This window comes from Ammospiza caudacuta, chromosome 15, assembly GCF_027887145.1.
Source record: "Ammospiza caudacuta isolate bAmmCau1 chromosome 15, bAmmCau1.pri, whole genome shotgun sequence".
Lineage (NCBI taxonomy): Eukaryota > Metazoa > Chordata > Aves > Passeriformes > Passerellidae > Ammospiza > Ammospiza caudacuta.
In genome coordinates this window covers 14997414-15020866 of record NC_080607.1, presented here as the reverse complement: position 1 = coordinate 15020866, position 23453 = coordinate 14997414, and the positions used below count along the sequence as shown (strand labels likewise).

At 49.4% G+C, this 23453-nt stretch overlaps 1 protein-coding gene across 1 annotated transcript in view; it reads right to left on the bottom strand.

The window, feature by feature from the left end:
- LAMA5 (laminin subunit alpha 5) overlaps positions 1–23453 on the bottom strand; it is an 87362-nt gene that overhangs the window by 57942 nt on the left and 5967 nt on the right. Inside the window, exon 2 of the mRNA XM_058814954.1 lies at positions 23244–23396. Within this exon, the coding sequence (XP_058670937.1) occupies positions 23244–23396 (153 nt within the window). The remainder of the gene's footprint in view (positions 1–23243; positions 23397–23453) is intronic.

Below are 23453 nucleotides of genomic sequence, written 5' to 3'. Positions count from 1 at the left end.
AAATGCTTCTAGGAAGCTTCTGGGAATGTTTGGTTGGGGTTTTTTTTTTAGGAGTGGTGTGTTCTGGGAAAATACATGAATTAATAATTAGCTGGCAGGATTAGCAGCAGTTCATACCAGGGTCTTCCTCCCAGTAAAATATAGTATTACATGAGAAGAGGGATAAGGAAAAAAGTGACTAAAAGGGGAAAAAAAAAATCTCTTTTACAGAGACAAAGTGCCCTGATGGCCCTCACTGTGAGGAGCCCTGTGCTTGAGCTGTGCTGTGCAATGTGCAGAAATGAAAAAGCCAAAGTTCCTGCAAGCAGCTTCATGCAGACAGGTGAGCAGTAAGCAGGAAATTTGTCCCAGGAAAATTTGGTATTCTAGAGGAATTTAACTGGAAGCCACTCAAAATCAGATAGCTAAATAAATCCAGCCACCTACTTCATGAGAGAGAAAAAATCCCACATGGTTCTCCAGGCTGATTTTTGAGGGGCCTTGGGTCCACTGCCTTAATTATCTTCCCTTAAACCAACAGCAGTTTGAGACTAATTTTAGCAAAATGAAAACTACACCATAGTAGAAACTCTTGTAATCCCAGAACATACAGGAAAAAAAAGTGCCTTCCTATAAATAGAAAAAATGGGGAATTCCAGCTTGCTAACACTAACTGGTGTGCTTGCAGCCTCAGTCTGAGATTGCTAAGAAAAAGGCTGACTTGAGGGATGTCATCTGCCTGCAGTTATTTGAGACTGTGAGAAGCAGAGTCTCTTCAGGGAGCTGTCACTCCACACTCCAGGAGAGCGGGGTTTTTGTGACTAATGGGAAAGAACTGACTCAGCTTTTAATGCCAGACAAGCTTTGAAAGGAAATAAACAAATCTCCTTGGAGTGCCCCATTCTCCCACAGCAAATTCTGCACAAGGAGCACAGCTCTGCCCTGGAAGGAGAGGAGAAACCCCTGTGCCCAGGATGAAGGGCTCAGTACCTCACACTGAGCTCCAGCATGGCACTGAACTGGGAATGAACATTTAAAGTCCATCTGGGTCATCCTCCAGAGTTCACATGGACAACAGCCCTCAAGAGCAGCTGATGCCAGTGCTGCCCTTGCTCAGGGAACAATCTCACACCTGTGAGATTTGTGACTCGAACAACAGACAGGAGACATGAAGGAGAGGGTGGCACTGCCACAACCTCTCACAACGTGGCTAAAAAAACCTGATCCATCCATTAATTCTTGGGGAGGAAGTGCAGATTTAGAGACAAATCTGTCCCTCTTCTCCTCCCCAGTGCCTGGCCATGGCTGCACAGCCGGGGGAGAGCCCACCCCAGCCCCTTCCTTACTGCCAAGCTGTGCCAGCAGCTGTGGGTATTGTCTGTGAGGCCTCCCTGGGCATCTGCTGCTGGGACAGACAGCAATGGGCTCCAAGTCAAGAGCTGTAATACTGTGAGCAATCACAGCCCTGCCTGGTACCTCCTGTTACCAATGTCTGACAGGGTAGAAACAATGACCTTGAGCACAAGGAAAAGAATTCCATTAAAAACCCACCTTCACTCCTCTACCTGCCAGTGACACCACCACCGTGACAGGATTTCACCCAAAGTTCATCAGTCTCCGCTGCTCATCTTTCCCATTTCCTCAGAGAACGACTGAGCAGCTCTGGGTTCATTTGGCTGAAGTGTTCCCCCAGCTGCCTGCGTGCTGACACACAGGGAGCAGTGTCCACAGTCACGGATTGTTTGCTTTTAAAACCTATAGGAGGAATCTGTGGCTCTGGCAGCGAGGGTGATGGAACCCAGCCATGGAACCAGGGCACATTCCAGAGCCAGATGTATGGGCACAGCTGACAGGGCACAGCCCAGAGCCTCTGCTGTGCTCAGGTCTGGAAGGAGGCACAGGGCTCTTCTCACACCTCCCACAGCACAGCCTGCAAGGTGCAAGCCACTCGTGCCCTTATAAATAAAACTCTGGGTGAAGCCTCCATGGATCTGCCTCCCCCAAGCTGAAGCTCCCACACAACCCAGCAGGAATTTCAGCCTGCAAGGGCCAAAATTCCTCAATTTCCTCCAAACAGCTACTCAGTAAAAAATCTGGTCTGACCTTTTGTGCCACTTAATTTCTTCTGCTCTGCAATTAGAAAGTGGTACAGCCAGGACATTGATTTTTACACCATTTCTGTGTGGAAGCAGCGTGGGCTGCTGAGGATCTGGGAGTACTGAGGCAGATTTGTGTGGCAGATTATGTGGTACCTACACTGTACTGCTGATATCTGAACTTACCAAACCCTGTCTGGGGGTAAATTACACCCCAATAAAGATGGGGAGCCTACAAATACAGAACCCCTGCAGGCATTTCAAGCCAAGCAAAGAAACTGGCAGATTAAGAAAGGAGTCTGCCTGGTTCTCAGTTTGGGTTCAACCTGAGAACTGAGTTCCTGAGAGATGTAACACTCAGCAATTTTCAAAACCATCTTTCAAGAAAGGATTTTTGTTTGAACATGCCTGAAACCCCCTGGAGCCAGTGTAACCCTGCAAACCAGTTCCTGCAGCTCGCTGTACTCCCCATCACCACCCTGCCTTCAACACCTCCCAAACCCAGGCACTCAGAGAGAGAAATGCAATGCACACAGGAAGGAGACCTCTCTCCACAGGGTCAGCAAAACCCTAATGATCTAACACCAGCTTCCCAACAAGCTGGGGTGGGAGGGTGCAAAATCAAGACAAAATGCACAGTGATTAATTTCTCCTCGTTGTGGAAGTGTCAGATATCACAAGATGGATTCGTGGAACAAGAATGCAGGGGAGGAAAAGCTGAGGAGGGTACATGAGAAACCTTTTGATTTAGGCCAGGCATTAAGAGCAAAATCCTTTAAATGGACCAATATTAAAATAAAAATTAGTGAAGTAATAGATATGATGTCAAACAACTCTGAACATAATGAACTTGTATCTAACAGGTGGTCCCAGTTAAACTAAAACTAAAAACTAAAACTAAAAGCTGTCTCAGGTACCTCACAAGCCAATGCTGTGCAGAGCAGCTGGTGGGAAAAGTAATCATCCTGAGTGGCCAAAAGTTCAAATTTCCTTGAACTTTCCACTCTGCCAGCTCTCATATTCTCTGAAGTACATTATCTCTGCTTGCATGGCTTACTCCAGCCTTTCATTGTTGTCTTATCTCCAGCCTCTTCCTGCCCCAGCTTCAAAAAGAACATAGAGCATCACAGAACAATACGAATGAGCTAAAAAAAAATATAAATATAAATATATATATATACACACCAGCCCAAAATCTTTGTCAGCCAGGCTACCCAGCACACTTGGAGAGGCAAGAGGGGTTTTGCATGAAGAGATGAGGAGAAATAATCTCTCCTGGCTGATGACGACAGGGTAACTACAAAATTCCCCCAGATCAACCTATTTGCAGCCCATCAGTAATGTTAAGCTAGGCAGGGAGCAGGGAAAAAGACAAACACATCTCAGTTATGTTTGTGCCAGCAATACAAACTATGGTCCATTCTTGGGTATGATGGACTAAAGCAGCTTATCTACAACTCACAGTGCAAACTTTCTGGACAACGACCCTGTAAGCAGTGGGTTCCTGCAGTTGTGTTTGTGAGAGTGCCCTGAGAAGGGCTTCCCAGGAGCTGGAGAAAACAACCTTCTCTGTCTGGCTGAGGAGAGCACATCCCAGACAAGACCCTTTCCCTGGAAAACATCCCTGCATGACTGCTGGGAGAAATCCCCATGCATGTCAGACCAGCAGGACACGCCTCAGGTGGTGGGCAGCTCTTTCATGATGGCCCAGCAGGATCCACACATCTGCACAGAGCCAGAACAGCAGCCAGGCACCCAAGAGATGCCTCAAAACACACCTGAGCTGAGCCTCTCTACAGTGTCCAGAACAACAGGTCCTGCAGATCTTCTCATCTGCCAGTTAAAAAAAAAAAAAAAAAAAAAAAAACCAAAAAATGAAACCAAAAAGCCCCAAACTGCCTGGTCCCAGCAGCTCCCACACAGTCCAGGGCTTGTGAGTCACAGCCCCATCAGATCCCAGGCTGCTGCTGTGGGATTTTTGCACAAACCTATCTGCCCAGGAAAAGCAGAGTTATGACACCAGAGGAGACTGGAGACCAGCACAATCTCCCAAGATAAGGCCTGGCTGTGGTGAAAGGAAATTGGCTGCTGTGTTTCAAAGCAGAGCTCCCTGGCGAGCACCTTTGTGCACAGCCTGCCTCTCCTCCCAGCCCTGGAGCCCAGCAATAAATCCTGGGCTGGGCTCTGCTGTGAGAGCCCTCCCTGGCACCTGCTTAATTGGGCCCTTCAGACTCACTTCACATTTCCAGAGAGGCCACTGTGCCCCAGCACTGTTTGCTCATTGAGGGAGCAAACCCAGAGCCCCATCCATCAAAGGCTGATGCTAATGAACAGCACACAGCAATTAGCAATCCCCCAGCTGACTCATCAGGAGCTCCTGCATCCTGCAGGGTGCTCACCTACTCTGACTACACTAAAAAGTCTCTTGAAAAGCAGCTTTGAGGTCATCCAGGCTATTCACATTTTGGGTTATTTTTAGGGCTCCAAATGATGTCGGGATATCCGGGAAGAATTCACAGATTTAGTCCCATTCCCACAGAGTTCAAGACCAAATTGCTCACAAACTCATTTTATCCTCAAGGGTTTTCTCTTAATGCTTGGCTTATACCCTCCTGCTTCTACTGGTATGTTAATTAGTTAAAAAAAAACTTATTAAACGTTATTTTAATGTGAAAATATGCTGTAATTTTTGTGGTCAAAGTAGATATTTTAAAGCATTTCCCATACTGGGAATAAAGCTCCAGAACATCTGAAAAGTCCCATCTTGCCTTTCCCATCACTTTTGAGCTGTTGCCACAGAAAATGTGAGAAGCAAAAAGAATGGAATCATTTTTAAAGGTACACAGGCAGGATAGAGCACAACAGGTGATTTAGAATCCAGGTTGGATTTGTAGAGATGGCAAGTACAACACCAACAGTTGTGTTACAGGAGGCACCTTGCCCAACATTCCCATTTGGATACCTGTGCCTCCTCACACTCCCCAGAGGCCACATGGGCTCCATGTGAGCTGCCCATCCCAGGGGCAGAACAGGGATCACAGCAGAGATCTGGAGAATTCCCAGCCCTGGGAATCAACCACCTTCCCCAGCCACTGGGCTGCTCCTGCATTTCCTGTCAGAAACACTGCAGCTCTATTGTCCAGCTTGGCTCTTTCCCTTCTGGGGCTCATTCTGGCTCATACTCCTTCAAATTTTAATCAGTCCACAGCATTTTTGATGTTTTTTTTTTTTTTTTCCTTTCACGCTACAAATTATCATCCACAGCATCAATTGCTGCTGTTCTGCTCCCAGGAGTCCTTGATGGACTGTAACCCTGGTTACAGCACCACCGCCATGGTTTGGGTCAGGGGTTGCTGTTACCATCAATGACAGCTCCCATTTCCACCTTATCCAGGAAAATCCCCTCAGATCTGGGCACTGTCACAGCTGTCCCTGGCATCACCATCCCCTGGCATCCCCAAGCTGGATACAGTGACTACAAACTCTTGCAGATGCCCAAATTTATCTGTTTTAACCCCACACATCTTCTTGACCAAAGAGGGAAGTAAGTGCCAAACTTAAGCAGCTCAACCACCCAACATGAGCTGGAATGAGTGCTGGATGATATCCTGGAATTCTCTAATCTGTGGAAGTGCCCAGGCCATGCTGGCCAGGAGCACCAGAAGGAAGCTGGAGCATCCTTGCTAGGACCAAAGCCAATGCTGGCAGAGGATGGAGTAATCCACAGAGCTGGAATTCACCCCTCCTCCTCTTAATCCAAAATAGCCCCATTGCTGGCTCACCAGGCTCAGCCCAGAGCTCAACTGCTTTGGGGTCAGATGAGGAGAAAGGAATTGTAGGAGGCAGCTCTAAGTGGCAGGGCTGGGAAGTTAATGCACAGGGGCTGCTGAGGATTGCTGCTGGTCTCTGCTGTGGGGCTTGGTTCTGCAGGCAGAACCAGACACCAAAATCCAACAAAGCCTGGGGACAGCTGAGTCCCTGCCCTGTCCATCACACTGGTGCTGGCTCCCCACAGCAGCCATCTCTGCTGCCCAGAGAACAAACCACACTAACTCACTTGTCCACAGCAGATTATCCTGTGGAATATTTATTGCCTCCCCGATCGGAAGAGAGAAACATTTCTCTCTGGGACATAATGAAGAACACATTTCCAGCCCTTAACAGCTGGAAGCTGGAAAGGTGGCCAAAGAAAATCCCTAACTATTTTTTTTTTCCCTTTAAAGTAAGCATCTGGAAAGCTAATTTCTGGGGAAGAGAAACCTCCCTAAATCAATCCAAGGAAAGAGTCAAACTTGGTCACAATTTACAGGCAGGGGGCTGATAAGATCATATTGTGAGTGTGATATCAACAACATGGTTTTTGTCTGCCCCTGTCAGCTTGACTCCAAGGAGATGAGGAAAGGCTGTTTTTATTTAATGAAATGCAGCAACTCACACTGGCAGAGATTTTCAGTATGGTTTTGATCATGGACTGAAATATCAGGGAGTTTTTAAATCTCCAACCCACATCGCTGCAGCTGACACTCTGGGTGATGCTGACATGTCCCCAACCCCTTGGGATGACAAGAGAGGTCCCTCAGCCCCAAACTGTCCCTGGGACCAGCTCCTCCAGCATGAACACAGGGAATAACAACTGGCACATGTTCTTGCAAGCAAAACACTGCTCTGCCCAGGTCAGAGTCTCATACTAACCCTTCCAAAGGATGAGAGGGTCCCTATTCCTCTCCTTGCATGTTAACACCATTAATCCTCACATCCTCAAGATCCAGAAGCGGTCATTGATGATGCTGCAGGGCTACACATTATCTGCCAAGGAAACCCTGTGCCATGGCTGGTTCACCACCTGAAGCCGATGCCAGGCTGCCCAAAGGTGCCTCTGCCCAGGCTGCAGAAGGTGCTGCTGGATGGGCACTGCCCAGGCCAGTGCTCCTTGCCCCCACAGCTCAGCACACACTGAGGGCTCTCCCCATAACCACAAGCAGCTAACGAGAACAGAAATGCTCAGAAACTTTGGATGAGATGTCTGGGAAAATGTTTCTCCTCTAACTTTCATGACAGGTTCAAATTCTTTCAGAGGGAGGGCTAACGCGGGTTGTTTTTAAACAGGGGCTGTGTTGTTGTAACCAATAACAGGAAATTGATAGCTTGCAGTGTGCTGGGACACAGGGCAGTCCCCCTGGGGCAGGCAGGCTGCTCACTGTCCCCAGCATGGCCATATCCTGTGGGCTGGCTGTCACTGCTGCCTGTGCAGCAGAGCCTGCACAAAGCACCAAAACACCCAGCAGAGGGAAGGCAGAATCCAGAGCCAAAGCCTTTCCAGATGCCCCATCCCATGTGTCCTGTAGCTGTGGGGAAAATGAAGCCTGAAGCCTTTGTCCAGGTTTGTTGCAGCTATGCTGAACACCGAAGGCACTTCCAAAAATGAAGTGTGCCACATCCCCTCCCCTCCTCAATCCCTGGCTGCACACACCAGCCACTGGGAGAAAAGATGCTGCTGGCAAATTCAGGACTGCTCTTAGAGAAGCAGGGTTAGCTCACGCTGTTCCCCAGCATTATCCACCCCAGCATGGGCCTGGGCTGTGCCAGAACAAACAGCACAGCGAATAAACAACAATGAACACAGCGCACGCTGCGCACACGTGTGGGCACCCTGCTCTCCAGACATCCCCAGCAGCTTCACTGTGCTCCCTGTAAGCCCCAGGCTCCTCTGACCTGCCCAAAGCAGGGCTTGCTGCTGACAGAGGAGCCCAGCCCAGCTGCAGCAGGCTCACTTTGTTGAGGACTGGTGCTTTCAGCACAGCTCCAGCCACGCTGCTCACACAGGGTTTGGCACACAGAGGAGCTGCAAAGCTCATCCCTGGAGTGCTGCTGCTCAGCCAGCCCCAGCCAGGGCAGCACTGACCCACCTGCTCACATTTCTCACAGAATTCCTGGCCCAGGCAGCAGCCAGGGACCGGAGGAAGCGGCACAGCCCAGCACTCCCAGCCCATCCATGGGTGCGTTCCAGGTCAGGCTCCTGACCCAGTTCCAAACCCAGGGGGGTTTTATTTGCAGAGCACAGGGAGCTGCAGCACCAGCCATGCACCTGTCACCCCCCTCCCTCCCTTTCAGCAACCTGAGCCAGGGCCACCACGCCATGAACACGCTCACATCCTGTCCCAGCCCTGGGGACACTGAGGCACACAGGGCAGGAATGCTGAGCTGCACCACGACTCACTGCTGACACTGGGATGGGGGAAATAAACCCCAAAGCCTTTCCAACACCAGCACCAAAGACACCACCCCAGCCATCTCATGTTTCCTCCTTCCTGGTGGTGTAGGGACATGATAACTGATCAGTCCCTCACTGCAGAAATCCAAGTGCTTATCTCCATTCCCTGCCCAGAAAATAACATCACCAGGGGCAATTCACTATCCCTCAACACAAGGAAAAAAAAGGAGCAGAGCTCACACATCAGTTATGGACACAGCATGAACAGGGGATTGATTACAAGCTCAGCAAGCCTGGAACACCCAGTGCATGTCCTCACTGGACATGTGTGCAGCCACCAGCACCCCAGGCACAGGGAGTTCATTTTGATCAGGCTCTGGGATTTGCTCTGGTTCAGGCAGGGACAGTGCACCCCACACTGCTGCTGAAATCTGGGATCTGTGCTGCTCCTTGCAGCAAGAACCAAGGACACGAGGCTGGTACTTTGCAGATGGCAGTAGCACTGGTGTAGCACATCATGCCACTAGGAGATCAACAAGAAGTTTTTATTGATCTTTTATTGGTGTGAATGTCCCAAAATCCCTTTAGAGCAGCCAAATAATAATAACAATAAAATACTTCTACCCTTAAACACTCACAGTTCTTTAGGAGGAAGAGCCCTTTGAGAGCAATTTAGCATTGAACACAGCCCCGTGTGTAACAGTGACACGAACACCATGGGGTCTGCAGTAAGTGGCTATTGGGACCAAGTGGGATACACAGGACACCAACCTGAGCAGCCAGACAGCAGCACTTCAGTCCACAGGAGGCCACTGTACTGTAAGCATCTGCTCCCAAGGGGAGCTTTATAAATACTTTCCAGGATGAACATTTGTAAATAGTGTCTTTCAACACGTCTTGAGAGCAGATTCCTGATGTCCTGTTTTCAAAAGAGAATCATCATCTTCAAAGGCAGGGAGGGAAGCCATTCATGCAGACAGCACAGTACCAGCCCTGCAGTTTGGCACTGCCCTCCAGGGCTGCTGAGGTGGGTGCTGGCACTAGATGTGCCAAAGCCTGCCCTGCAGTGCTCCCAGCCCTGTTCCAGCACAGGGCACATCACCCTGACAGCCCCCAGCAATCCGATCTGCCTGGGGAAACGTGATCAGCTCCAGTCCCTGCTGCTCAGGGACAGGGTCACACTCTGTGTGCCAGGATCACAGCAGAGCACACTGGCATCTGCCCTGGAGCCTCACGGCTCAGGAAATTAATACACAGGCCATGGGAGTCATTTTGTCTCCTCCACTCTCTGAAGAATTCCCTCCCTTCCTTCTCCCCAGCCACAAAATCCTGCTCTGGGTGGTCTCGTCTAAGACTGAATTGACTTGTTGAAAGCCTTAGCAAAAGCAAGGTCAGATGCCTTACAAACACAGAACTGACAGTGCTGTACAACTGTCCAGACGTGATTCCAAGGATATGCACATGCCCACAGCTGCTTGCACCACAGCAGGCACTCACACCTCATCCAGGTGTGCTCACACTGCACAGGGCTCCCCCAAAACAGCACCTGTAGGTGCAGCACCTGCTGTCATGGCCCAAAGCTGCACCCCTGGGCATGGCCCAAACTCTGCACCTCACCTCTGCCTACAGCCTGGGGTAAGGGTGGGGAGAGCTGTGGAGCTGCTGCCCTTCCCTGGGGATGGCAAATTCCACAGGATTTCACAATATCCATATTCTGGTTGTGAATAAAGGGGACAGAGAGCAGTGACAAGACCATAGCCACACCTGGCAGCAAGCTGCAAGACAGTTTTCAGTCTTTTTCTGTCACCTGCAAACCTCACAAGAAACTGCAATTCTGGACTGCATCAACACACTACAAATCCCACTGCCTCAGACCCTAAAACATAAAATCACCTTGCAGAACCCCCAGCTGCCCAGCAATTTGAGAAAACCCAAGTGTCCTACAGGTGCTCTCAGCCTCGCCTGTTGCTGTTAAGCCCCACAGCATCACTGCAGGGCAAACAGGCATTTACAGCCCCTCCAGGCTCCCTGCTCCCACTGCCCAGCCCTGGGAAGGAACAGAGATAAGGGGAGTGCTACAGAAAACACAAGGGCTTAAGAAAGCTCTGATTTAGTGCAGATAAGAGGTCTGGGTGGGTAAGCACACACCACTGAAATAAAGACCACTGCTGAAAGAAGGGCAGGCATATGAGATGGCACAGGTCCAGGGAGGGGGCACAGCACAGGTGTGTCTGACTTCAGAGGCTAAAAACCAAGTTTAGTTGCCATGTTGTCATTCTCATGGCAACTCATCCTGATGAAATATGCCCAACCAGCCTCGATGGAAGGGGCTCTCTGCAGATGCCTCGTGGATGCCAGAGCAGCCCAGAGTGGGCACTCACACCTTTCAGACAGAAAGCAGCCCTGGTATAAAACACACGGTGCAGAGCAGCATCCAGCCCTGCCCTGGCTGATGTGTGTGAGCACAGCCTCACCAAAAGCCCCAGCACACTCTCCTATAGCAGGGGCACAGACCTGCTACCAAAACTGCTGGGGAGCTTCCAGCAATGAGACACATGGACAACAAGGTGGTGAGGGAAGAAAATAAAGGATAAACTGGATAGAAGAATCACATCTCCAAACACAGGGCTTGCTGTTGCAGAATGAGCTATTTGTCAGGTGCAGTGAAAACTTGGGACACTCAATATGAGATCAGCAAGCTCCGCTTATTGAAGAGAGCATCAGACACTTATACAGCAAGTAATAAGCTCATTAATATTCTGTAATTTACACTGTCTATTGGCCACACCACAACATCAGCTCTTCTTCATTCTTGAAAAGTTACATCTCTCTTTTCTCATGTCTCTTTTACTATTTGTTATCATACTACAGCTAAGCTCAAAGACACGCTATCTTGCAAGTGACTTAGAATTACCTACAGCCTTGTACTTTTCTAATTCTTAGCTACTTTCTTGACAGCTTGCTCTATCAAGAGGCAATCCCATGTCTGCAGCAAGCTCAGAGGCAAAGGGAGCCTGCTAAAAACAAAACTGCAACACCTGGGGCTCTGCAGGGTCTAACTGGGCTCCACTCTGTACCCAGTGACTCCAAACCAAGCTGCCAGCCCCAGGGACAGCACAAGCCAGCTCAGCACAGCCCTTACCCTGAGCACACAATTCCCCAGGCTCCTTAATGAGACACACTAATTTTTCACACTGTTAAGGGCAAAGCAAACAGCTCAGACATTTCTGTTCCTACACCAGGCTCTCGAGCACTTTTTGCTGCGTATCTTATCAGCAGCCTCAGCCTCTCAAAGCCGTTTCCAGACTTTGGCCTTCAGAAACCTGCAGAGGGTGTGGAAAAACCCTCCATTCATTCTCACCACAGCACAGCACATTTTCAAGAGGACATTCCTACCATCCAGAGCAAACAAATGTTCTGTGGGGTTGTTTGAGTTGCAGCAAGTAAGATCAATACAGGTTCACTGCACAAGGTATTTAAATATTCTTAGAGGAGTTCCTGGGCCAGTTTGGAATTAAATGGGAGAAGCCAGACAAAAGAATACTTGTCTGTGCTTCAGGCAGCTTGCAGGCTGGTTTTTACACCCAGTTTTACAAGCACAGCTCCATCAGTCAGGACAGGCTCTCCAGAGCATGCTAGGAGCTGTACAGATCTGAGACCTGCTCCATCCACACATGCCAGGCTCTGCAGTACTAAAAATAAAATTTAAAAAATACTATAAAAGAGCTATAGTAAGACCCTTTTCAGCACTGCCAAAGCCTTGCTGATTTGCTAAGTTTGGCTAAATCACAGGCTGAAAAAAGAAACACCCAATACCCTTCCATAGGATGCAAACAGGATCTTGTGCTTTGGATGGGACTTGAAACAGCATCTGCTGCTTCTGTGGCCAGCAGTGAATAACATCTGTGACATTCCCAGTTTTCTGCAGGTCCTGGGCAGGGATGTCAGGATCTCACTAAAACATAGAATGTGCACAGATAAACGCCACCTGATCTGCTGGGACAAACAGGAGCCAATTCTTGTGTCCCACAGGGCACAGTGGGCAGAGCTGTCTCACCCCCTCTACACAACACCTCAAACATTGCTTTGGCCACAGCAAGGAGTTAAGTCCCAGACACTTCAATTCACCGCTTTCCCTGCCATTATCAATACAGCTCTGAATTTGTGACAAAAATGCCTCATGCCTTCATGGAGCACTCAGGAATGACTAAGCAGAGCCTCCAGCTATAACACACAGAATGGCGTACGGTCAATCAGCATTTTCACCACTAAATTATACTTCACCAGTGAATTATACTGGAAACCCCAGGCCTGTTGCATCTCAGATCTCAATTCAACTAAAAAGCCCCCAAGACCGATTTCAACCTTGACAAGGCACAACTTGTACATCTGTGACACAGCAATTTCCCATCAAAGAGAGGATTTCAGACCCAGCCTGTCTGTCACCTACCCAAGTCCTCTTTTTCCTTGCATTTATGGGATTAAAAAAAAAAAAACACATGTCATATATTTCACTTCCAGAGCTGCAGGAAATCCACTCTGAGTTGCATGCCAGCTCCAGCTCCAAGGGTTTCCTTGGGCTGTTCTCTCAGCAACCAGAAGAACAAAATCTTGGCAGCAGGCCATGCTACAAGTATTTCCCCCAATTCCTGGGATGGAGTGGATATCCTGTCACAAACCTGCATGCATAGGAAGGGTGAGGAGAGGAAGGAAACAAGAGGACGAATTAGCTAAAAACTGGCACAACGTGAGAGCTCTCTGCTTGCCACCAAAGCCCCTGAAAGGCTTTTCTTTTTAAATGGCCAAGGGCCAATGAGGAATGACTCACATGAGCCTCAGGAAGCCCAAGTTCTCCAGCACCCAAAAGGAGAATATTTAAATCCTCCCTCCACTGGATTTGGGAGGGCACATGGATGCTGGAGCTCTGAAACCTGGTTACGAACCCAGTTCTCAGAGGTGGCAAATGCCTGTCTTTCCTTGTATTTCTCAGTTCACCATTTCCAGGGCCAAGTGGGTTTGGAAAGCCCCTCTCTGGATCACTGTCAGGCTCCAGATCCCACATGTACCAAGATGACTCATTTCCAACAGGAAAAGTGTATCTTGTATGAGGTCTCTGCACCAAACCCCAGCACCCCCAGCTTCCAGCAGCACTTTCTGCCTTTCTGGAATTCCTGCAAGCCGTGACAGTGCTGGCTTTAAAGCCTGGTGGTTAGCAGATTTCAACAAAGCCAAACTCCACACATGCAAGCAGGTTTATTCTTCTAAAAATCTGCATCCCAGCCGTGCAGCACGTTGGCATTTGTCAGCAGGTTTCCATCCCCACTGTGACACAGCTGACCCAACAGCAGCACACAGCAGGGTCACAGCAGGATTAACATTCCCTACAGCACTGCTAACACCAGCACAGATCTGCAGCCACAGGGCTTCTGTGGAGTTCTTGCTGCTGGCCAGACCTACAAGGATCACAAGAACACAGGGCTTGCCCCCAGGACCCCCTTGTATTTCCAGCCCTGTTTGCAGAAACTTGAAGCAAGCCTGCTCCAAGGCAGAAAACAGCAACTGGTAGAGAAAGAAATAATGAAACCCCTTCCTGGAGTCCAGCCAAAATCTTTGTGCCCACTGAGTTTGGGTGGATGCAGACTTTGCCAAAGCCTGGAATAGGATTAAGGAACAGCTTTAGCAAACAGCCAGGACAACACCAGTGAAGTCACGATGAAACCAGCAATACAGATTTCTGTTTGCAGTCATGAGCCCGTGTTTACAGTTTGCAGCTATGTGCAAATACCAGAAAGCCATTCTTTTCCTCTTCCCATTGGGGCCTGGCATTAGGCACATCTAACCAGATCCAAGAGATGCCTACAGCAGCATGCCAGCTGGATTTGGGCACAGGGCTTCAGCCCACAGTGATGGGAACTTGCAGGAAGCCATAAATAGAGCTCAGTTGAGTGTGTGTGTGTGAGGGAGAGCTCTGCATCAAAGCAGGCAGAGAGAGAAATGGGAAAGAGAAACTAAAAATTAAATTGTGGCATTCTCAGTTTGGCTGTTTGCTTGTCCCTGCATGGGTTACACAAACAACCACTGGCACGACTCAGGATGCCAAGCAGAAGATGCAAAGTGATTCTCAGGCAGGGCACAACAACTAGAGCAAGACATACACACAAGCTTTGCCAGGAAATCTGCTCCATCAAAGGCACAGTTTACAGCACACAGCTTCATGGAAAAAGCCATCAGTGATATGCAGATCTTCAGGATAAAGGCAAGTTCTTCTAAGGGAAACTGTTGTAACTTCCAGATAACCATGCAACAGGAGCCCAGCTGGTTTAACCCTGCTGCTGAGCCCAGGTAGGTGCACACGGCTGGGAACAAGAGGCACGGTGCTTTCTGCCACATCACCTCCCACAAATGTTCTGTTGTTTGACAGAGGGAAGGACAAGAATGTCAGGCTACCATGGGAAGGACAAGAATGTCAGACTACCATCCTAACAGTGTTCTCCAGGAGCTCTGACTGACAAGTCCTGGCAGGACGTGGTGCAGCAGCAATTGCTGCCCCAGTGCCTGCTCATCCTCTCCCTGCCTTGCCAAAGCCCCGGGGCCAGGCTGGGGTGCCTGGAGGAAACAGCAACGTGGCTTCCTGCTCTGCACAAACAGGAGCTGGCACCCTCCAGACCCACCTTCCACTAGCACTGACCTCATGCTAACAAAGGCGTTTTTATAGTTATGCTTGGCAAGTGCTCCAGTGGGGAACAAAACATCATTCCTCTTGTTCTTGTCAGTGACCAAAGAAGCCCCAAACCAGAGCTCAGCCCTTGCCTTGTGCAGAGTCATGCATGTGTCAACTCCCAAGGCTTTGTCCCTGCATCTCCCAGAATGACTCATCCCTGCTCCCATCTCTCCTCTCCAGGATGCCCCAAGAAACAAAACCTCAGTTCCCAGGTCTGTGGGAAGAGGCCACATTTCCCTCATCAACTGATCTGGAGTCTGCTCTTAATCCATTTAGGAATATTCCTCCCCAGCACACCAAGCATGTGCCTTCCCACTGATCTCCATTTTCATCCCATCAAACGGGAAGCAGTGAAGTATTTATTGCACTGCTTGGCATTACACATGGGAGGGGAAGTCTGGAATTTGAAGAGCACTGATTCCAGAAAACAGGAAACAACTGAGGATCAAGGCTGGGCACAGCCTGAAGGGCCACGTTTATGATTGTAATAAAAGGATAAGGCAGAGATGAATGCAGGGCTGAGCCAGGCTTGGTAAAGCATCAAAAGAAAGGTGCAGGGGGCTAGAACAGGCTTGAAAGAGCAGAAAGCTGAGTAGGCAGATGATCAAGAGTGTGTTTAGCATCCTCCCTGCCAGCCCTGTGGATGTGAGCCAGGACATAGCTGTGCTGGAGCTGTGGAGGGCAAGGACAGCTCCTGGAACCGAGCCCCAGGAAGCAGGAAAAGCTCTTGAGGGGCTTCTCATCCCAACCAGGACAGGCACCAAGAATTGAGCTGGCTGAGCAATGCCACAGGATGAGGCTGGCTGTCCCAAAGAGCAGGGCTGGCAGTGACTGCAGGACACGAGTTCATGGACATAGAGCACCCACAGGGCTGAGGGATACTCTCACTTGCTCAAAAAGTGACAGACAGGAAAAGGGCTGCACAGAGCCAAGAGCCTGACTTAAGGAATCATTGATTGGGCTGGTGCTACACAGGCTCCTGCACAGAAAATGATGGAGATAAAACACAGTAATCCTATTCTGCAGGTGGGACAGAGCAAAACAGAAAATGCTAAACCACTTGATGTGACGCCAGCATGCTGTGTGTCAGAGCTGTCACCTCTCTGGCTATAGAGACCTCCTCAAAAAGCTCCCTGCACCATCACCCTGTACCATCTCCATGAGGCAGGCAAACAGCACCAAGAGGGGCTGACCCAGGCAGTCCCACTCTGATTTACCTCCCCTGGCACAGCCAGGCAGGGCTGACCCCGAGCACGTGGAGCCACACACACACACCCCAGTCAAGGCACACTTGTTTTCCAGCCCAGCCAAGCAGACACTTTCCAGGAGAACAGCAAGGAATTACCAGGCTTGCCTTCCAGCTATTCATTACAAACTAAAGCCTGCCCTGCTCCAGCCTGACCTCTCTCCCCAGCCCACGCTCACCCCAGGGCTCTTTCCTCAGCTTTGAGGAATCCCAGGGAGCTCAGAAGAAGGGACAGGCTGGAGGAAATGAGAAGCTCCACGGCAGGAGAGCTCACTGTCAGCCCCTTTGTTTCTCATCACACCAAGGTTATAAATAGGCAACAACACCTCGGGAGAAACTAGAATGGAAATCTTGCATGCATTTCTCAGAACCAGCAATTATCCTTTCATCAGTCATTACCTGGAGCTGCTCTGGGGGTGGGGGAGAGGCTGAGGCTTATTTTAACACCTGGTTCAGGTCTGGGCAGAGCAAGCACAGCCTCTGGGAAGATTAAGCTGTTGAAGCACAAGGGTCATTTGTATGAGATGCAAAGAACAGGCAGAAACAACCTCCCGAGGCCACAGAAGGTGCCACAATGCTGAGTGACCTGCCCAGAGCCTCCCTGTGCTAGCCTGGCACACGTGAGCCAAGGCAGGTCTTTGGGGATTCACATGCTACAAGGGAAATCCTACTCACTGCAGCCCTGGAAGACTGATTTTAAGCAGCACTCGTTTGGTTCATAACTTGCATAAACATAATATACAATTAAAATTCACGTGTCACCAATGATTTACCCCACACCAGTATTCTGCACATCTTTTCCTTTAACAGCAAGCAGCAAAGAGGAAAGAAGTTCCAGCCCTGGCTGCTCAGGAGCTTGGCATCCAATTTGGCAGGGCTGTTTGTAAAGGAGAGGATGGCTCTGCTCTGGCTGCCAGAGGAGACAGATCCCCACTTGATTAACAACCAGCCTCTCCCTTCCCGCTCACCTGAGCAGCTCCCACGCAGCCCCTGGAGCCAGGAATCTGGGGGGAGCTGGCACATGGCCCTTCTCGACCTTTCTGTGCTAACTGAAAGCAAAAATCAGCACCAGAAACGAAAAAAAATTTCAATAGTTGCTGGTGCAGGTCAGGGGAACCGCAGCTTTGAAGAAACAGAAGAGACTTCACAGCTAAGTTAATTTAAACAATAAAGTGTGAAATAAATGGGGAGAGAAGATCCATTCACTTGGGCTGGGTGCCAGCTCCCAGTGCTGCACGCTCTCCCAGTCACACCTTTTGTTGCCCAGAGGAATTACAAATGTACAGCTGGCTTCTATGCTACATCCAGCACTGAACACTCTCTGCAGTTAAATGTGAGCCACAGACCATCTCAGATCAGGGAGCTACAGTTCTAAAACCTACAAAGATCCTGAGTTACTTTTGAAGGATTTTATGGCAATTGGAGAGGACTCTACACAGGAGAAGAGACCACAGGCTCAGCTGCTGAAAGTAAAAAAGATTTCTGCTCAGCCTACTTAATGTGCTTTATTTTTAATGCTGCTTTTGCTGCAACAGCCAGAGAACAATTTGGAGAAAGAAGGTCTTTGTTAGAGATTTTACGCCCCAGCCCTTTATTTAAGGTGCAAAAGCTCACAATAAATGTCACTAAGCTCTCCTACCCCTTTCCCACAGTGGTGCCCCAGCACAGTGAGGACCAAGGAGGAGTAAATACCAAATAGCTACTCCTCAGCAGTAAGAGAAGCTAAGAAAAGTAAAAAACATGTACCAAAAAAAAAAAAATCTGGAATCCTGATCCATTCTTGCAATGCTCCATGGAAAACACCAGGCAGGTAAAGCCTGAGAGAAATGGACACTGTGCATTTTCCAGGGGTGAGTGCTGAGGAAAATGCTGCAGGATATATCCCCAGTGAGGGGAAGGGAAAAAAGAGACTTCAACTTTCCCCCTGTGCACAGCAAGAATGAACAAGAGTGCCCTTGAGGGAAATGTGAGCAGCAGCTTCATCACCCAGAGGCTGTAAGGGCTCCCAAGCAACAGAAATGAAGTTGCAAAAGGAACAAAGTGAAAAAAAGGGAGAAATTTAAACAGTTTTCAGCTGGAAATGCTTGGATGACCATCACCCCCTATCCCACACCAAGCAGCCTCCAGGACATCATCTTTATTCATGAAGAACCCTGAGTGCTCTCTTGGGATTTCATGAGGTAACTCCCTCAAGAGGGGTTTTTCAATTAATTAAGCCAGAGAATGAACATCAGATTCCTCCTCACGTTGAAAGCTTTTGCTGGGAACAGGGAGGTGAGCCTCAAGCCCATGACTCTGCAGGGATTTCCTTCCAGCTGCCTTTCACAGAGGGCTCCTGGATACCTCCACCAGCAGCTCCCACCACTATTTCAACTAAATGGGAGGTAAGAAACTGAGGTGAAAGAAAATTTCAGTGTTTTTACACCCAAGGCACTATGCTCTGGATCAGTGGTGCTGCTTTAGCATTAGGCCACATCTAACCCAGTCCAGATCTGCCAAAGATAAGCAAGAATTTAATACTCATTAACAAGAACACAGCTCACACAGCAAGGATTGGGCTGTTCATGCAAGTCAGGCATTCAGCTACACCTGCACATCAAACCACTGTGCAAAGCTGGTCCTGAGGGACCACGTCTGCAGTGCCAAAGGGAAAGGAAGCAGGTTTATGTCCTGAAAATCCACCACAGGAAAAACACCCAGCTCCTTTAGAGCCAAGTCTCACACTGAGAGACCAGCAGCCTGCTGCCAAGGGCTGAAGCACCTGGTGTGTTTTGTGTAACAACACCTTCACTGTGGAGCTGGGAGAGCCTGGCAAGCACAGGTTAACCTGTTCAGAGGCCAGAAAATGCAGCAGCTCTGGCAGATCCCCTTGCAATTACTGGAAAACTCAGGAGGTTCTTCTCAAAGCACCCCAAAAGTTATCAATTACTCCCTTGCTGTGACACATCCCAGTGACTACAAACCCCATCTTGGCACTGGCCCTGGAGTGTGGCTCACAGTTCCTTTCATTTCCTTTCCACCTCTGTGAATTACCAATAAATGCAACTCCCTTTCCTCCTTCTAAGTCCAAAGGGAGCTGCATTCAAGGAGCTCTGGAGGTCTCCAAAGGAGGAGGAGGCTTCTCCTCTCTGCTCAGCAGAAGTGAATGGATGTCAATGTCTGTCAGGCAACTAAATACCTCTGGGGTATCACCCAAAACTCTCTGCACAGCTTCAGTCTGGAATCCTGCTGCTCCCTGGTGTCCCCAGGGCCAGCAGAGGAGATGGGGGCTGCTGCCCAGCCACGCTCCCACTGCAGGAATTAACCCCAAGCAAGCACTGGCACGAAGCTCCTGCTCTTGCATGACTGCAAGCATTCCTCCCCCAGAGTTTATCATAAAGCACCAACTATCCATAAACATCTCAAGGAAGGGCTGGCCCGGCTTCACCTTCATGCAAGGAAGATGTCAGGCTCTGGCAGGGAGCCAGCCATTCATGTTTCCCTAAACCTTGTCAGCTCTGACTCAAACGACCTTTTTGGTGGGGGGGGAAAGACAAAAAAAAAGAATCTTCCATCACACCCCTTCCTCCCCCTCCACCCACTGTGGCATTTAATCACAGCAGGATCACAGGGGACAGGTCCCATGGTGGATGTGAGTCATGGTGTCCTGTCCCTCTGCAGCAGAGGAACGTTCCCATTTCAGCTGGCTGGAGAACCCAGGCAGGAGAAGAGCCTGGAGCTGAGCAGCAGCACAGCAGCTTTAGGAGCCTCCACCACAACATGGACCTCTGCCCTCCAAGCCAGGCAGGACAGCCACTTTTTGGGATTTTGACAAATCCAGATTGTCCAGTGACAGCAGCGTCTTCTCAGTTCTACTCCAAAACCTGAGCTGTGCTTTATGGTGTATTTTACACCAAATTCATGCAGTGGCCCAGCCATTTATCCTAAATATACTAAGCAAAAGGCCATGATTAAAAGCAAGAAAAAAAAATTCCCCCTCCACACTCCTCAGCATCTCCTAAAATCCATTTAGCTTTCCTCCCTGGCGCTGTTCATCATCTTTCTGGCACTAAGACATGGAAACCTTCAAGTGACTTCTTCTCTTGTAGTCTTTCTCCCCCACCAATTCTGACAAGAAGAATCACTCCTCCCCAAGGAGGCAGGAACAGACAAGGTACCAGCAGGAGCAATTCCCATCCAACCCCCAGCAGATACCTGCACACAGCCCCTTCCCCAGCCATGGTGGGAGCCCTGACCCACCTTGCTGAGGAAGCCATTAAGCTTGGGCTGTGAGGAGAGTGTTCAATATCCTCACACCGGCTGGGTGGCCAGCCCAAGCCATGCTGGAGCTCATTTGCTGGCTGTGAATATTCCTCCTTCTCTCCTTCCCACAGGATTTTAACACCCCTGTGAGGAGAGCGAGCTCCCAGCCAGCTTAAAAAGCAAAGAGCAACAGGCTGCTTAATGAACTGCCCCTCTCCCAATTGCCACAGCCTTGCCAAAGGCTGGAGAAAGCCAATTCCAGCTGGTAATTATGGCTGGAGAGGGATGGAGGCAGCAGGAAAGCAGAGCAGCAAAGGAAGGGACTGACACCACAACCCCTGTGCCAGCCCTGGGTGCCCCCAGTGCCATCAGCACCCCAGGCACTATGAGCTCCCATAGGGACAAAGGCTTTTAGTGGCTGTCAGTCCCTTAAATTAAACATTAATTGGTCCAAGAGCTCTCTGGATTGATACACAGAGCAAGGAGAGGCTTTGTTTGCCAGCCAAAAAATGCCCTGCTGTCAGACCTGCCTAGGAGAGTGTTGCTACCTGTGCAGCTCTCACTGGAATCCCAGGAATTTGGGAAGCCTGGCTGCCAGGTACATGGCCTGATCCTGCACCTGCCCTGCTGACCACACTGGGGCCCAAGAACTTCCCTCTCCTCTATCCTTTCAACCAGAGTCAACTTCAAAAGGAGGAAATTGGCGATTCTCTCACATTTAATCTGTTTCTATTGCCTGACCTACCAAAACAAAGCAGTTAAAAGCAAAGAACTCTCACCAGGAGCATAAACAGGTGATTATAGCAATTACATGCAATGAGGCCGTGTACGAAGGGGAAGCCACTAAAACCAGCCGAAGATTTATTTAGGCTTGTGCTGCTTTTGGCACCAGCTGGGTTTATCACGTATTGCAAAGGTGACAGGGAAGCAGAGGGTCTGTGAGCCCAGAGAAAATGGCAGAAACATTTCACACCAGGTGAAGCATCTGCCACCAGCACGACACATGCGAATTCTGATATTAGTCCTGCAGAAATGATGGTGCAATCCCACCTGCCTGGGTTCTGAGGGCAAACAGACTCAAGAGAGAGAATGTCAATGTAGACCAGCTCAGTTTTAACACGGTTTTAACTCCCAAATGACTCCAGGTTCTGGCTCCCAGCACAGCAGCTCTGAAGGCTGCAAACCCCCAGGAGAGCCAAGCCCAGCAGCTTGCAGGCACACTGGGCAGCTGGGTTAGCTCTGGCCCAAAGCCAGAGAGCTGTCAGGGACAGGGACAAGAGGAGGAGAAGCTCCATTGCAGGCTGGCCCTTGGTCACAGGGGAGTGAGTGCACAGCCATGCACATCCCTGCCAGCTGGGACGTTTCTAAAAGACAGACACAGCAGATGCCACCTCTGCTGGGGAGGGCTCAGCTCCAGCAGGCTTTGCCCACACAAAGCTGCACTGCAATGGAGAGTACAAAAAACAACATTTAATACTGGCCAGAAAAACATGGTACAGAGCAGTCAGGTGTCGTGCAATTCAGAAAATAGAGGGTTTCATTCATTTCAGAAAATACAGCTTGCTAATGCCAATCAAGACACAGAATGTGTTGTTTGCACCAATTTAAAGTGTGGGTGCAAAAAGGTACATGAAAAGACTCAAAACCCCCACAACCACCCAGTGCAGAATGCTCAGAGCAGCATCTCTTCTGAATTTCAGATATGCAGTGAACATGGACAAAGGATCCAGACTCAAAGGACTGGTTACCAGAGGCAGGAGTGTCTGAGGGAGAAGCTGCACTGCAATGGAGAGCAGAGGCTCAGACTCCATGGTCAGCAGCAGATATTTCACTGCTGCTGGTACAGCACAGCTTGAGGCAGCTGGCACTCATGGAGAGACCAAATTTATGAAGGGTGTTTGGCTCCACAGTTTGCAGACTCCAAACGAGTGCTACAGCAAGGCAGGGAGCAGAGCACTTGAGCCTGGGGACTCAAGTGTGTGTTTGAGGCACCTAACTGAAGGGTACACCATCACTGCAGACTGGCCACCTCTGGATGTAAATTTGGAGTCAGGCACCGTGCAAATTGCACTGACAAATGAGCCTTTACTCTAGCAGAGAGAGTGAAAGATCCACCTGAGAAGTCACGGTAAAGTTTTGGTATCTGAAAAATCTTGAAACCCCTACAAAACAAAGGAAAGTCCCAAAGGGACTGTGACTCAGCCCCCAAAAGGCTGCTGAGCAACCACAACAAACAGGTCCGCTGGGGAGAGGTGACCTCCAAAACTGCCCCATCCACAGACTCCTGTGACTTACCACCATTAGAGAGCAAACATCCATTGTCACCCTTTGTCTTTTATAGGAAGACCTTCAGCAGGGACTTGCTGTTTTTTAGAAAGTTGTAAACACACCAGTTAAAAGTTTCAGAGCCTTGAATTTCTCAGGGCTCTATTTTCCCATTTTGGGGTGAGGCTTTGCTAAGTGTCCCCGTTTGAGAGGCAGGTACCCTCTAAGGGGAATGGTATCTGCATAACCTAATGAGTTTCCACAGGAGACTCAGCTTTTTGGGAAAATCTAAATAATAACAACAAAGAGCACAATGTAGTTAATATGACAGACAAGAAGTTTTCCCTTCTATATTTTAACCAAACTTAACCCTGTCATTAAACGAGTGGATTTTGTTCCACACTTCCAGCGAGGTCCACTAAAGGATTTCAGAAGCAGAAAAGCAGTTCCTCACCAACACAAAGAAGAAAGGATTTGTGTTACCTGTCCAAGGTCCAGGGTGACGTTGACCTGGTTGAACTCCAGCCCCCGGGACAGAGGGGGGCTCTGCCACCAGCGCTCGGTCCCATCGATGGCATTTGTGATGGGGTGGGCCTTGTTGCTGTTTGCAGAGGAGCAGATGTCACAGTACTGGCCCTGGCAGAAAGTACAAAAAAACAACATTTAATTATGGCCAGAAAAATGTGGTACAGA